Consider the following 15,000-nt stretch of genomic DNA (forward strand, 5'->3'; position numbering starts at 1 on the left):
TCATACTCCTGTGTCGTGTAACGTGTTTTTTTATCCTGTTGCATCCTGTTTTCAGACTCATGTTCAACTTAGCAAATACATCCAGAAAGCGGAGCAGAACATCACCATGGCACAGAAAGGTCTTAGCTCGTTCTATTCATCACCTCACGCCAGCACAGAGCATCTACCGGAAGGTGGTCTTTACTGCACTTCACTCAGTCACCAATCATGTATCAGTCTCTGCTGTCACGCACGGCGGTCATGAAACACTGTCACGAATGGCGGTCACGTAACACTCTCACGCACGGCGGTCACGCAAAGATGTCGCACAATTGTCACGCGCAATTTTTGTCTCACGAGAGTAGCACTGCTTTGCATTTGTTCATTGGAGATCAAACAAATAGTTGCCTTAGTTTCATGCTGGAAATTACATTTTCTGGTCCAAATTACTTGCCGAGGCTGTTTCTCGGACAAGAGTTGGGCTCTAAGATAGGCCATGGAAATGAGGTTGTTGCTTCTTTCGATTTCAGATGTTTCAAGAACCTAAACTGGCTTTGAAAGTGCCATAATGCCAGTATGATTTCTTTTCAAGTCTCAAGATTAAGATAGCTCCAGTAATAAGTTCTCTATATCTGAACTTGGTAGCAATGTCTGAAACGTGCAATTTGCAATTGAATTTCATCCAATTACCACCATCCCTACTTGGAAGAACTCGCTCCTAATAACTTGATTTCCTGTTTGTAGTATGACAGGGAAACTATGAGTACATGTATGCTGAAGCTCTTAATTAATACGCTCATTTTCATGCAACTTCCTTTTTGCAGACAAATCGAGACATTCGCTCCAAAGATCTGACTCCCAATCCAGCATCGAAGGAGGCCAAGAGGACTCAGATGGCAGAGAATCTGAATCAGATTCAGCTCAAGGGCGCACGCGGAGCTGCACATCCTCGCTCGTTTACAGGAAGAGCGAAGACTCGGGGTCAGAGTCTGGAAAATCAGGGAGGAGACGCGCAGGCTCTGTAAGCCCAAATGAAACTGATAGAACAGAGGCATCATATTCCGAGTGTGCCAAATCGAGTCCAGGAAATATCGCTTCTCCTTCTTTTGTTAGTATCAATGATGGCATAAATAGGACAAGTCCTCATTCAAAGACAGGATCTCACGTCGAAAAAATAGACAATAGTAAATCCAGAAAGCTATGTGCAACGACTCCGCGTGTAAGAAAACTGTCTCGTTCGAAGCTGTTGAGCAAGATAGAGGCTTCACCTCTTTCACAATCATGGACGCCTGGAGCGATTGAAAAGATAGTGAAGTCGTGGAGAGAGAACAAGTCTCCCATGGCGTCACAGGAGAAACCGAAAGAGGAAGAAAAGCTAAAACTGACCCCTGTATCTCATGTCGAGTTCTTGTAAAATTACGCTTGAGTACAAGGATTTGAGCAACCTTGTTCTCAGGGTCTCTTTTTGTCTCTTCAACGACAATGGAGACCCTGGTAACGAGGTTGGGATTTGAGTTCCGCGTTTAGGTGCCAAGGCTTCGACCAGCGTAATTTCCTAACTACCGGTCTTGTTCGACCTTGATATTTCACAGTACACACCTGTTTACCACTTTTTCATGCCACTCATTCGCACTTTTAAATGAACTTTCGTACCATCTTTGTAGGTTGCTGTTTGGGCTTTCGGATTTTGCAACAATTTATCAATAAAAGATGATTGAATTTGATGTCTGCATAAGTTACATAGAAGGACCCACCGTTCAAGCTTTAGACAATTTCCGTGGCCTCGCATGAACCTTAGTCTCTTAGCTGGTGGTTTTGTTTTGTTGTGCAGTGCGCGAGAGAGAAGCAAAGCTGAAAGGTTTCTCCTCACCCTTCGTCGTTTTTGCGGCGTCCTTCGTTCTGTGGGCGCCTTTTTCGTTGCCGCCCGTTCTAACAAAACCGCCAGCTTACACAGACAATTTGGAACCCTAACTCACCCCTCACTAACTTAACGTCTTATATCCCATCACTTTCTTCAGTCCTTTTAACCAACTTTAGCAGATTGCAAATTTTGCGTTTTTCAAACTTATTCGAGCAACTTTTTGAGACAAACCAAACTATACGCGAACAAGATTAAATCTTTGAAAGAGCATTAAAGATTCGCTGTGTGTCCCCATTTTCCATGGAACTGGAACTTTAGTCATTTAGTCGTAGATTTGCAGAGAACTCATCTCATCTTTCATGGTCAGTTTCGCGGTACATGTATCACGAAAATGGTCTTATCATCCATCCAGATAGATGCAGGTAGTCTGAATAGAAGGCGAGGCAAGTGGAAGGCCCGCTCGTCCCTCGCTAATCCCTAAAGATTTTCCTCTTCCCGCATATTATCCCGTTATTAGACTGATTTCGCAACAGAACGGGAACTTCAGTTGACGGAGCGCGCAAAAAACTGTCCATTTTAGGTCAGATTTCTTCAAGGCTTCGGATTCAACAGAAGATTCAATATAGTATATCATCGCTTAATTTCAACTGTATTTACTCTACTATTGAATCCAAAGCCTTGAAGTTGAAAGATCGCCTTTTACGTAAACTGGAAGTGAAACTCAACAAACTTAAGCGGAAGAAGGAATATCTCACTCGTTCGTTTCGTTGAGTCGTCAGATTGACCACTCGTGTTGCATACGAAATATATGCCACTCGGTTCCCGGATGAAGTGGTCGTATTGATTTTACAAGTGTTTTACTATATAGAAATCTTGGGTATAGTCTATCCTTGCGGTTGAACTAATCAATAAGACGTAACTTTTTGTGACTCAGTTTCACGCTTACGCGATCATCAGACAGACTTTAATGAAGAGTATACCTCGCTTACTTTAAATATATATATATATATATATCTATATAGATATCTATATAATTAGATAAAAAGCTTGGATCAAACGATCGTTTTACTTCCTACAGATCTATATATATATATATATATCCCTTTCTCTTCTTCCCCCTCTCCCCCTTCCCCTTGCTAACGGACACCTCCTGTAAGCGGGTACCACTCGAATGCGGACACCAAACCGCGTTCCCGGCGATTTCTATATATTTATCCTACCGTGAGCTGACGTCTATCGAAAGTAGACACGGAAATCTATTCGGGGTCCTCAGGGTCTAGAATATCCTCTCTGGACAGTAAACAATATGAAGAAAATTTCTAACGAACTGGGTTCGGTTTTAATGTTTTAATCGCCCCTGCATCGCACACTGTTCTAGTCGCACGAAAAGTTGTCTCCTTGAAATTTAAACTCGCAAGGAAATTCCATCCCATATCCTGCTCCTCTTGTTGTCCGCTTTCCCGTAATAACAACCGTTGCTGAATTAGAGGCACGCTTCAGGTACGTCGTCACCCAATCTCAAACATATTTTAATGAAGAAATGGCATCTTATACAAAACCAGCCCTTACTTAGAGAAATCTTTAAAAACCCTCCGTAATTTGATATAAAAAAAGGAGGTCTTTAAAAGATTCACTTGTTAGATCGAAGCTCTCAGGTCTTTGAATTTCTTGTCTTGATCAATAAGAGTCGTGTTTGGCCTGTCTACACCTTGCAACACAATTACAAGCTGTCAAATGAAGCTAAGATCCTCACTTTTAGTAACTGCGTAGAGAAACCTGAAAAATTCAGGACTTCAACGGCGTTTGAACCCGTGACCTCACGATACCGGTGCGACGCTCTGGCCGCCTGAACTATGAAGCCACTGACATTGGGAGCTGGTCATTTGTGGGTTCTAATGTTCCCGTGATAAATGAATCAACGATGAAATTACTAAAATTGCGTTTATAACTGCAAGAATCATAGCTTCATTTGATTTCGTAGATTTCATATCCGCAGTTCAATGTATGATTCATTTCATATATCATTTCATCGTTAATTACTTGTTGTGGTGTATCATATGCCCTCTATTGAACTTTTTTTTTTTTCAACCTCCCGTAAGTGGACAATTGCCCTTGGTCCCGAGGATGTTTACGGGAGGTTCGACTGTATTTCAGTAGTAGCCATAATACCTTGCAAACTCTCTGTATGCACAGCCGACTGCGTGCTTTGGATAATGGGGTTGTGAAAATGGAGGTCCCAAACAAGAGGGGTTTTCCCAGAATGTAATACCAAGTAATTTGAGCCAACAAGTTCAATGCCAAATATGCCAGTGGCTACCATGCATCAGTATTTCTTGCGTTTTGCTGCCTACTTTATTGTCCCTACCGATCCCTATCTAGCCTATCCCGCACCGATTTCTGCACTACTCGTGTCTTTCCCTCTCATGAAAAATCTACATTATACTTGATCTTTGATTCTCCAAACAGGAAGAGCATTTGTGTCCGCCGGCTATATAGGTGTCACCCACCTTTAGCCTACTTGGAAAGTACGGTTGGCTCGCGGGGCTGACATGGATTCCCGAATGATGATCAATGTTTTTTAATAAGCCCAGTTGGGTAGAGTTGGTTTCTGGATGAGTGACCATCTAGGAATGACCCCAGCCGTACTCTGCCGGGGAGTAGAGTTGGGGTAGTGACTCGCCTTCCAGTTGTGATTTTTTTTAAAATAAATAAACTTGTTAGTTATAGTGATGAGTGCACTCGGCCTTCGCGGACTCGACGTCATAAGTAGGTTGAGTTTGTTGGTTCTCTACTCTGCTCCGAGAGGTTTTCACTCCTCATCACAATTTACGTTACACTGATTTCTTTTGTAAAATGACGGTTGAGAGCCGTTGGGAACAGTTACACCTCTAAATCCAACACCCCTTAGCTAGTTTAAAGACAATGATAATCACAATAATAATCACTTGGAGTTCAAGTCACGGTGCCTGACTCTAAAAAGGTTTTTTTATAACCCTTTATTTAGAGAGGGAAACTCAATAACCTTTTTATGAGGCCAGGGATAAAGTTAAAAAAGCCATCCAAACTCCGATTTAATCAAAGTTCAAAGCTGGAGAAATTTTGTTTCAATTGTATTAACTTGATTTTATTAAATTCATTAAGGAGACCTACGTCAAAGCACCCCAAAAAACCAATTAGAAGGCCGCGTAATAATTTGTACTTCGTGTGTAATCTGTGCGCTGTTGTGTTTACAAGCGAAATTATGGAGTTTCTATGACAACCACTTTTCATCCGGGCATCCTTGGAACAAACGAGAAGCGAAATGTCGGAGAATATGTTGTTCTCATGATGTTTGAAAGTAAAATTTTTCGCCGATTTGCACCAAATGCTAGGGTTTTGCCGATGGTCTCCTCACGCTTGGTTTTTGCTGTAGTATGGGTAAAAAGCTGAGAATGTTTGTGAAGAGTTGTTTACAGATGGCGGACATGAAAATATGGATCGGTGGTGGAGAGTGTTTGGTGGTTAAGGAATTTTTGTGCTGAATTGCGGTACTGAGCAGCATTTAAAAGGTCCATAGATGGACCTTTTTATTGAGACATTAACTGGAGCTGCCTTTGAACTTCGAGTTAGCCCTTTTGAAACTATTATGAGCGTGAAAGCCAAGATTCAACGTCTGGAAGGTGAGTTTAATCACTAAGTGTTAATTTTTAGAAACAGTGCATGTGTTGAAAGAATTCAAAAAGGCTATCACTACAAAAATCGCATAGATTATAAATAACGCAACCTTAATCTTACAAAGAAGAACTTGGATCTTTTTTTTTTTCTGAAAACTTGTAAGTATATGAACGTGTCTTCGAAGGTCTGTTCTCACATAAATAATTTAAAATGTGTGGTATTCACTCTTCATTGCAGCCTTAAAAACGGACTTAAAACCCATTTGTTCAGACTTTTCTCAGTAACTGTGCTATTCTTGTCATTTATAAATTTTGAAGAGAAAAGACTCAATCAATTTTGGATTATTTCAGCCTGCATATGGCTGCGTTGTATATTCGTTTCGAGATGTGCATGTATCGTATATTATTGGGCAATGTTTGATCAGACGACATGGTAGGAATATAATTTGTCGACAAAAGTATGTGTTTGAAATTTTATGCTGGGAGCAAATTCCAAAGAGAAAGACTTCAACCGCCACTTTCGAACATCAGAATAATGTTTGAATCGCTGACAGCCAAAAATAATGATAATAAAAAATGAAAACTGGTAAAAAAAATTGGTTCGATTGTCTACAGTCTTAGCTTGTTCGCAATATTTTCATGATAGATGCCCTTCCTGCTCGAAAATTATGACGTAAAACTATTCAGGCTTAATATATTGACATCGATTTTTTACTTACATTATTCTTGTTATCGATCTGTTTTGAATCTTTATCGTTGAATTTGTACAATTGTTAATGTTCAGTATATTGCTCAGAAGTTAATGAAGGTGTACAGTCTGTAGCACTGAGTTGTGAATGAATGAACTGTTTTCAGTGCACAAGAATAATGTAGATTGGAAGAAAACAGTATTCTAGGGAATAAGATTGGTCCATTCAAGGGAAAAATATTGCTCCATTTGCCAAACGGAATTTTGGAGTCTCTGTCATTTTGAAGTCTTATTCTACTTTTTAAAAATCAAATGAATTGCAGTAAAAGCTCTCTGGAGTAAAGTTCTATCATGGACTCTTCAAAATGAGTTTAGGTAATGGCAGGAATAATCTGACTCCCTCTTTATTCATTAAGTTGTATTCCATTATGGTGTAAAGCTTGCTCAAAGGAAAACGCCTGTTCCCACTTGTTCTGAAACGTTAAGTCCTGCAGGACATAATACTGCATACCCTAGGAAGTCAGGCTGGTATAGTGATTATCATCTGTACCTCCCACCTATGTAACTTAAGTTTCAATAGCAATTATTGATCTCAACCTGAGTCAGGTTATTTCTTTTGGTAGTAGGGTTTCCTCCCTTATAAAAAAAAAAAAACAACAACAACTCCCAGGTTATTACATCTGGCTATGGTTCTGTGCTCTAGGATCAATCATGAATGATAAAATTCATTCTCAAGGCACCTTATCCATGTTTTCGTCCCGATTTCATTGAGCTGCACCGGTTGTAATTAAGTACCCATTAGCTTGCAGTTGGGAGTGATTAATTACCAGGGCCCCTGTCTCTCATTTCATCATTGTCATCTGCACGAACACAAGATGCTAAAGACTAGGTGCGTAATGCAGTGTTTGAAAAACAAGTAACCTACATTCATGAGATGATCATGAAAGAATTTATGGCCCTCTAGATGTGTTTCCAAGTATTGCAATACAACTGAATTTTTATGCAGTGAAAACACAAAAGCGTCTGATACAAAAAATCCTCAAGTTTATACGTAATTTAATGTTCTAATAATAGTGATAGTAGTAATAATAATAATAAATAAGAATAAATAATAATAATAATAATAATAATTATTATTATCATTATCATCATCATCATCATCCTTGGCTACTACAAAAATAATACACAGTTGTTAAGGAGCCTGAATCATGGAGTCCTGTGATCTACTTGTGATACCTTGAACCTTGAAAAGTTGTAAATATGATTGCATATTATGTGACTTCAGTGCTAATCAATGCATGTAAATCAGAAATATAATTACAAAAAATAATAATGACATGTAAATGAATAAATTTCCAATGAACAAATTATGTAGGAGGGAAAAAAATGTGAAACCTGATGATAAAACAAAAAGGTTGTAATCAGATTCAACACTTTGTTCCTTCAGATCAAGTAATAATATTATGGCTCATCACGATTTCTTCAGGAAATATCTCAATACATGTTCCTTAACTTTTCCAGGAATCCCAATGTCTCAGCAGCACCTGATATGGCGGTCAATGGAACTGGAAGACGATTATTGCCTCCATGATTACAAGTCAGTATTTCAACATACATGTATTACCACCACACCACGTTCTGAATGAGTATAGTCGCCGTGACTGTTCAGTCTTCCTAACCAAATTTTCTAAGGCGATTCTCTATGGTATGGCTCCCCTCGCTATCAAGTTCAATTTATGGCAGGAGTGCAAATAAATGGAACTGGACAAAATGTGGGCCATATTTTACAGTATGAACCTGACACTTGATTATTACGAGGTACCTTTTATTACCCTGTACTGGGCTTCTGACAGGGTGCGCGATTTTGGAGGCAAATTGTGCAGGATTTTGCAATGTTTCTGTATTAATTAAACAAGCAGGCTTGACCGATGCGTAGTCAAAAGGTCATTCGTTTTTTTTTTTTCTTATACGATTGTCTTATTCTTAATTGTCCAAAAAAATCCTTGTGGATAAAAATAGGCTTTGTAATTATAAGGAATACACATGCTAATTGTTATTGCGTGATCATGAATGATCGTTACTCTCATATCAATATTGTTTCGTACCTTTTTACGTTTATATCATTGTGAAATTCCTTCAGTTGGAATTGACATACATCATGATTTACATAGCTTGTTATTTTCCGCGTAAAGGTTGAAGTTAAGAACCCAAACTGAAAGGTGCCTAAAATTGAAGAATGTTTGGTACATTGTATTTTGGGCATTGTCCCGATCTGCTGATGAAGAACTGAGCCAGTGCTCAGGACTACCCAGGGGTACAAGGAACACCTTGTATATTTTTTTGATCACTGTTCAGTGAAGCTGTTTGACAGAACCGAAAATAAAAATGTTTTCTGGAAAGGAAATGGCCTGAAAATTGCTTGAAAAGGTTCTAAAATCTTGGTCACAAGTTACTTCATGAACATCAGTAGTTGCAGTTATTATGCACCTCTCTTTAATACTCCCTCATTGAAAATACTATTATTGAAGATGCCATTGAAGTAGGGGTACATTTATCCACTTGGTTTTGCCTAAAGCACTCTAACAAAAGTTCCATTGAGACATGACTTAGTCTAAAGGATGTTTCCAAGAGACCTGAAGATGTTGAATCATTGGTCAAGTTCTTAAATGGTAAATGACAAGAAAGTAAACAGACTATTCCAGGAATTAGTGTTGTGAAACTTTTGAACTTTCTATTGTTTTCCATTCAGTATCACTGATGGTGCAACTTTACAGCTGGTTCTGGCCATGAGAGGAGGTCCTATCAATACACGGAGAAGTGAGTAATTTAACTATTATTAAAGTGAATTATTTGGCCTATGTAACGACAAGTTTTTTTGGTTTTGTGGAGAAACTACCAGCAAGCAAAAGTAAAACTAACATTGTAAATATTATTATTTAAAAGAGGATGTGTGACTCCAGTGCAGTTCATTTTGTGTTGTTTTACCAATATTATTACAGTACTCACCCCTTCTGACTATGCAATTCAACGTTAACCTAGAACTTACTTCAAAGCTTTGTAGCAAAACAACACAAACAACACAAATAAACTTTGAAAAACTGTTAGGCTGAACAGTTTTCAAATATCCATTTTAATCATAACCATTACAATTTTCTTAAATTTCATTGGTGCATTAACTGCTTTGTTTTTCACTAATTATTGTGCAAGTTGTAATCGGACAGTGGGCTGTGATCGGACACCTGTAATTGGAGAGTTACATCAATCAATCATATTACGTGCACTCAGCTTAATCCACCAATCACAGAACGTATCACAATAACCATAACAACAACCACTTACATGACCAAACTGTGGAATTTTCCAAAATGGATGAATTTGTAACAAAAGACAGTGAAAAAGGAATGCATTTTGTTTTCTCAGAAATTGTAATGGATACGATTAATTGTTAACAGGACTTCGTGTTATCCAATTTGGTCTGTAATCATGCATGTACTCGTGATTAAATAAATCCGACTCCCGCAACCCGGTCCTCCGATTTTGTTAATCATTTGTATGATTACAGACCGAATTGGACTCCACTTAGTCCTATTACGGTACCATTGTTAATCTTCTTCAGTTTTGCCCATCCCTGTCTCCTTTTGTATTTGCTTTTTTATTCAAACCCTCCTCTAATGTTTCGAGCAGTTATTTTTACATTCAACTTGATTTGGTTGCCATTTTCCAGTTTCTGAATTTGGCTGAATTTCGTGACACATCTCCTTTAAATAACGGTCAGTTTTCTTTGTGTATTATCGACTGTAGTACCCGTTGAAGATCCCACTCTGAGAGAAATGGCAGAATACATGGAAGTAAACAGGTAATTGATTGGTCATCCAATGTTTCATTTGTTTTGTGTTTACATGTGTGTAATAAAATGTGAAATCATCATTTTGAGCATCATTGCTGATCTTGATCCCCACTTGATCAATATGTTTTTTGTCTACAAATATAAGTCAAGCTCCTGTTTGGAACTTTCAGCCTTTGCAGAAGCTCCATTGAATATATATATGTATATCTCAAAAATTATTCTATTGTGCCATTGGCATGTTGTTAGTTATCACTATTTCTTTCTCTGGACAAGGAATCGGTTTTCTCCATTGCACCCATATACCGGTGTGGGAGGCGCAGTGGTCTCATGGTCAGAGTGCTCGTCTCCGGATCGGGTGGTCGGGGTTCGGGTCCTGGCCGGGGACATTGTGTTGTGTTCTTGGGCAAAACACGTACTCCCACAGTGCCTCTCTCCACCCAGGTGTATAAATGGGTACCGACGAAAATGCTGGGGGTAACCCTGCGATGGACTAGCATCCCATCCAGGGGGGAGTAGAAGTACTCCTTGTCGCTTCATGCTATGGAAACCAGAGATAAGGGCCGGCCTGATGGGCCTTTCAGGCTCGTAACAGAGACTTTACCTTTTACCCACATACCGGTAAGAGACAGATGGTGTATTTTAGTTTCTCTGTCTACTCCTGCTGTTCCTATTTACAAAAATTTTGTAAGGTTTAATATCTGGAATTAATTTTGGGAAGCCTTAAGTAATACTTAAGGACAACTGAGTGAGAAAGAGAGAGTTGGGCTTGGGGTGCTATAGTGCCCTCCCCCCCCTCCCTACTCCCACTTTTTTCCCATGGTGTTGTTTTCTCCTTAACCTCGTCACCCTCCCAGTGACTTCCGTGATCCATACCCAAATCTACCCCCCCCCCCCCCCCCCCACTTTCAGATGTACATGTACTCTGCGGCCCTTGTAATTCCTGCTATTGAATGAATAAATGAGATGCTCCTCCCTGAAAACTTGTGTTGCTTTTTCAGTGATTTTATTTGGAAATTATTTTGTTTTAGGTTAACAAATTGATTATATAATAAAGCAGATTATTTATCCTCTTATTGCAAACTTAATATCAGTTTGTTTGATTTGATACAATTCATTGCCAAGCTCAAGGGACATTTAGTGCTTAAATCGTGTCCATTATTTGACCATTTGCAGCAGTTATTTATTCATCAGTGTTTCAATATGTGGTTACAGTGGCTCTTATTGGATTATTTGCAGAGAAGAAATCTGGGACAAACTTCCTAAAGACAATCGCCAAGTGACCTTGCTTGTTTTCAGGTACTAACATGTTTAGTATGTTTTTCGACTGGTTGTAGAACATGGATCTGTTCTGGTTCAACTTTTTTTCCTCTTCAGACCAGAGAACCTAAGATCGAATTCACATCAAGAAATGACCCAGCATCCTCGGTTTTTTTAAGGTGGCAGTGTGGCCCAGTGGTCAGGGCGCTTGCCTTGAGATCCAAATATCCTGGGTTCAAGACCTGCTCTAACTACTTGCTGAATTTGTTCGTGGTAGTCCCTGGTTCAACTTCCCCGCTGCACTTGTAAATGGCCAACTGGTTTGCCTCCGTCCAGTTGGGATTCTTAGCAGTTGTTGTTGTTGTTCTGTTCCGTCTTTTCATTGATTGTGTTTCATTGGCCCTGAAAGTTTTTCTTGTTTATGCAAATGCATTAGCATGTTTGAAATTGTGTATATGAAACATGTTCGCTCTTTTGTTATTCAGAGCTTTAATTTCGTTTGTCTAGTTTTCATAAACAGTGGATGAAAGTGCCTTTAATGAACGCTGTGTGATGGCAGAGAAAGTATCATTGCAGCATGGCCTTTTTTTGCCTCCCAGGGAGAACTGGTTGTCAGTTTTCAAGTCAGCATTCGTTTTGACAATTTACCCCTTGACACGCCAAGTACCCTAGGACTTCCCCAGTTGATGATCAAAATTGTCTGGCATTAGTAGGGATGTAGCTAAGAATAAATTCATCCGGTTAAAGATTCTATTTGAGGCAATAAGTTTGTGCTCTGAGCATCAAAGGGACCTGGTAACAAGATTGTTCCCAGTGTTTCTGAACACCCAGCATTCTTCAAGATGGCGAATACAGGGAAAGAGAAGACATGCACAGCAGTACTTAACCCATTGACTCCCAGGGGTTCCCCATCGACGAGTAAAATTGTCTGGCTGGTTTAGGCCGGTTTGGACGTCAAAGGGTTAAAACAATACTTTTATTTCATTTCCAGTGTGGATAAATTCTATTGACAATTCTGTATACTAACTGTAACAGATATTCTTTTTTTTTTTGTTAATGCATCAAGTGACTTTTAAACTTTGTAGAGAATAATTTGCAATCTTCTCAGTCACTTCGATCCATAGCCAAAATTCAGCCGGTGATCAGCCCTTTCTCGAAAGGCAATTTTTATTGGCAGCTGGCACTTAACGACATCGATCCCTGCATTAGACAGAGTAAAATCTGTTAAGTTTCACTCCTGGGGGTCAATGGGTTAAACAAACTACAAATACACACTCTAGCAATATTGCTCCAGCAAGATTTTAGAAATCCCAGCATTAGTCTAATGGTCTCAATGTTATATATAGCGTTCACAATGCTATGAAACAGTCATGCATGTGCATATAACAGGTTTTGTCAATGATGGAACGGAGATGATTAAATTTTGTGCTTGTACAGTATGTTCTAACAATATTGCTCTTGTTTGAAGTGATAGGAAAAAATATATTAATGGTTTCATGGTAACCTTGTGTTATTAGGGATGGGGACCAGTTGAATTTTTTCCGAGTAGTTGACAGGGGCGATGGCACTCTTACTCCTTTGTCAGACTCGTTAAGGTAACATCTGAAATAAATTACCATATTAGTTAAAATCTATCAAATGAGGTTAATGTTGTTTGCCTGAATTATTCTTTTGTTAGCAAAATAAACTTTGTTCCGGATAACCATCTATTTCTCTGTTTAAATAATGCAAACTGTTTCTGAAAAGGTCATATTTACATGTATGAGGATGTAAATTAGGATCTTTGTATAAGGATGTTGTTGCTGCAACTCTCCAACTTTTGTTTATTTTGATGTGATTTACATCTTTCCACTTGAGTAAAATGTTATAAGCATTAGAAGCTGTGTGTGGTATTGGAGCTATTACCCACTTGTTACTTGTTACATGAGCCTGGTAGCTGAAGACAAGGGAGGATACTTGACCATGCCAATTACTGCAGCAACTGCTTTGGAATCCTAATTAAACAATGTCTTCCGGAGTATATATCATTCTTAATCCACTATAACATTTTGTTTTCCCTTTGCTTCATTTTAGTGGTGCATCCATGTATAATTTGTATGAAGAAGAAGAAGAAGAGAATCCTCCTCCAATATCACAGGTCTGTTGGGCTTTTTCATGGATACAGGAAAGCACTTTTCTTAACATATGTTTGTATTGATGCCCTCTGTCAAAATAATTACATGTTTACCTTCTTTCCCCCAATTTTTTTTGCTCTCATTTTAGGAAGCCTTAAAAGAAAACAGTGTCACTATGAATAAGATGAGGCTGTTGAAAAATAAAATGGAATCACAGAGAAACTTGAAGGTATATAAGTGGACCATACAAAGGAGATGTTGTTTTTGGACTTTTTTTTCATTACTGAATTAATTAGAATGTGAGAATGAGAAAGCTCCAAACTGCCCCATCCTTCCTGTTCTGTATTTCCAGTCTATGACTCCAATTTTACAACTCTGCTGCCAGGTGATGAAGTTTGGGTGCCTGAGATATCCAGGAGCTTCCACTTTTGGCAGCCAGTTCCTGGATAGAAACTGCATTCCATGGCCAGGAAAACCCAGCCATGAACCCCCATGCAGCATGGGAGACACTGGCAGCTGTCACACTGATTTTTAAAAAAGTGTAAAAAGAGAGGGGAGCAACTGCTAAAAACCTTCCACAAACATGCTTTTCCTGCTACAAAACCAGAACACTGCGATTACGCCCTACAGCACACAAGTATGGGAAATCATGGCACATACATGTCCTGTACCTACATGTAACAAAGCCACTGACCACAACCAGCACATGCGTATTCCTCTCATTAACTAAGTTAAATCACATTTAACATTTAACTGCATTTTGTAAGTCTCCCTGGCTTTTTCCCATAATGGATACTTCTCTAAGACTCTATCAAGTGCCTTGTCACTCAACAACCTTTTTTCTGTCTTTTTTTTTTTTGTTTTGTTTCTAGACTAAGGATAGTCATGCAAACTCTTTTTTAGCAGTCTGTCATGATTTTGCTCTAACATCCCTGTTTTAACTTCCCACTTTAGCCCCACCCTGGAGTTGACCATGTGTTAGGGGTTGAAGAGTCATTGCATAGACCTCTTTCACAAATGGCAATCAATTCTTTTGGAATTTGCTGATCGTAGCAAGGCTAAAAAGGCTTATTAGTACTAAAACAGGAGGATATCTCATTTGGCCACCATTATGAAAATGGTCTATGTATCTTTGTAATCCTACTTAATGATTTTTGGTGGATAAAAATGTAAAGCCAGAACTAGAAGAAAGTGACAGACTAGACCTGAACCTTGAAGCACAGGTATAGAGACAAAGGCTCTTTAATATTAGCGTTCTTCCCATCACAGTTATCGCAATATTTAGTATTCCTTGTATAACTTATTTGCAGCCAAAATATCAACCAGCGCCTCCAGCATCTGAAAAACCTACAAGCACATCAATTCTGAGTGCAAGGAGAAGGTAACTTTTGGGTGGTGTAAATTTAGGTCTGGTGCCGAGTCAATGAGTGCAAGTGTGGAGATAAAATTAATGATTATCCTTCATTATTAAAGTGCCACTATGACGAAAATCGCATCTTTTCTATCGAAGCCATGTTAAGACATAAATAAGTAGCCTGCATGAGAAGAAAAATGCTCTTTACTATTTTCAAATATCTCTTTTTGTTCCAGAAATATTCAAG

At 38.9% G+C, this 15,000-nt stretch overlaps 2 protein-coding genes across 8 annotated transcripts in view; both read left to right on the top strand.

Moving 5' to 3' along the window:
- LOC138007474 (uncharacterized protein MCAP_0864-like) overlaps positions 1 to 1,701 on the top strand; it is a 27,776-nt gene extending 26,075 nt beyond the window's left edge. For 4 of the 7 annotated variants that reach the window (XM_068854417.1, XM_068854418.1, XM_068854419.1 and 1 more), the window contains exons 11-12: positions 56 to 173; positions 804 to 1,701. In XM_068854417.1, the coding sequence (XP_068710518.1) occupies positions 56 to 173; positions 804 to 1,393 (708 nt within the window). In that variant the 3' untranslated portion in view covers positions 1,394 to 1,701. The remainder of the gene's footprint in view (positions 1 to 55; positions 174 to 803) is intronic. The other 3 variants (XM_068854421.1, XM_068854420.1, XM_068854423.1) reach the window with 2 other exon arrangements.
- Positions 1,702 to 5,116: 3,415 nt separating this feature from the next.
- LOC138007476 (AN1-type zinc finger protein 4-like) overlaps positions 5,117 to 15,000 on the top strand; it is a 17,713-nt gene continuing 7,829 nt past the window's right edge. Inside the window, exons 1-9 of the mRNA XM_068854424.1 lie at positions 5,117 to 5,499; positions 7,703 to 7,778; positions 8,931 to 8,998; positions 9,983 to 10,037; positions 11,265 to 11,324; positions 12,803 to 12,880; positions 13,359 to 13,422; positions 13,548 to 13,628; positions 14,710 to 14,780. Coding sequence (XP_068710525.1) covers positions 5,397 to 5,499; positions 7,703 to 7,778; positions 8,931 to 8,998; positions 9,983 to 10,037; positions 11,265 to 11,324; positions 12,803 to 12,880; positions 13,359 to 13,422; positions 13,548 to 13,628; positions 14,710 to 14,780 — 656 coding nt within the window. The 5' untranslated portion in view covers positions 5,117 to 5,396. The remainder of the gene's footprint in view (positions 5,500 to 7,702; positions 7,779 to 8,930; positions 8,999 to 9,982; positions 10,038 to 11,264; positions 11,325 to 12,802; positions 12,881 to 13,358; positions 13,423 to 13,547; positions 13,629 to 14,709; positions 14,781 to 15,000) is intronic.

The sequence above is a fragment of the Montipora foliosa genome, chromosome 6, assembly GCF_036669935.1.
Source record: "Montipora foliosa isolate CH-2021 chromosome 6, ASM3666993v2, whole genome shotgun sequence".
NCBI lineage: Eukaryota > Metazoa > Cnidaria > Anthozoa > Scleractinia > Acroporidae > Montipora > Montipora foliosa.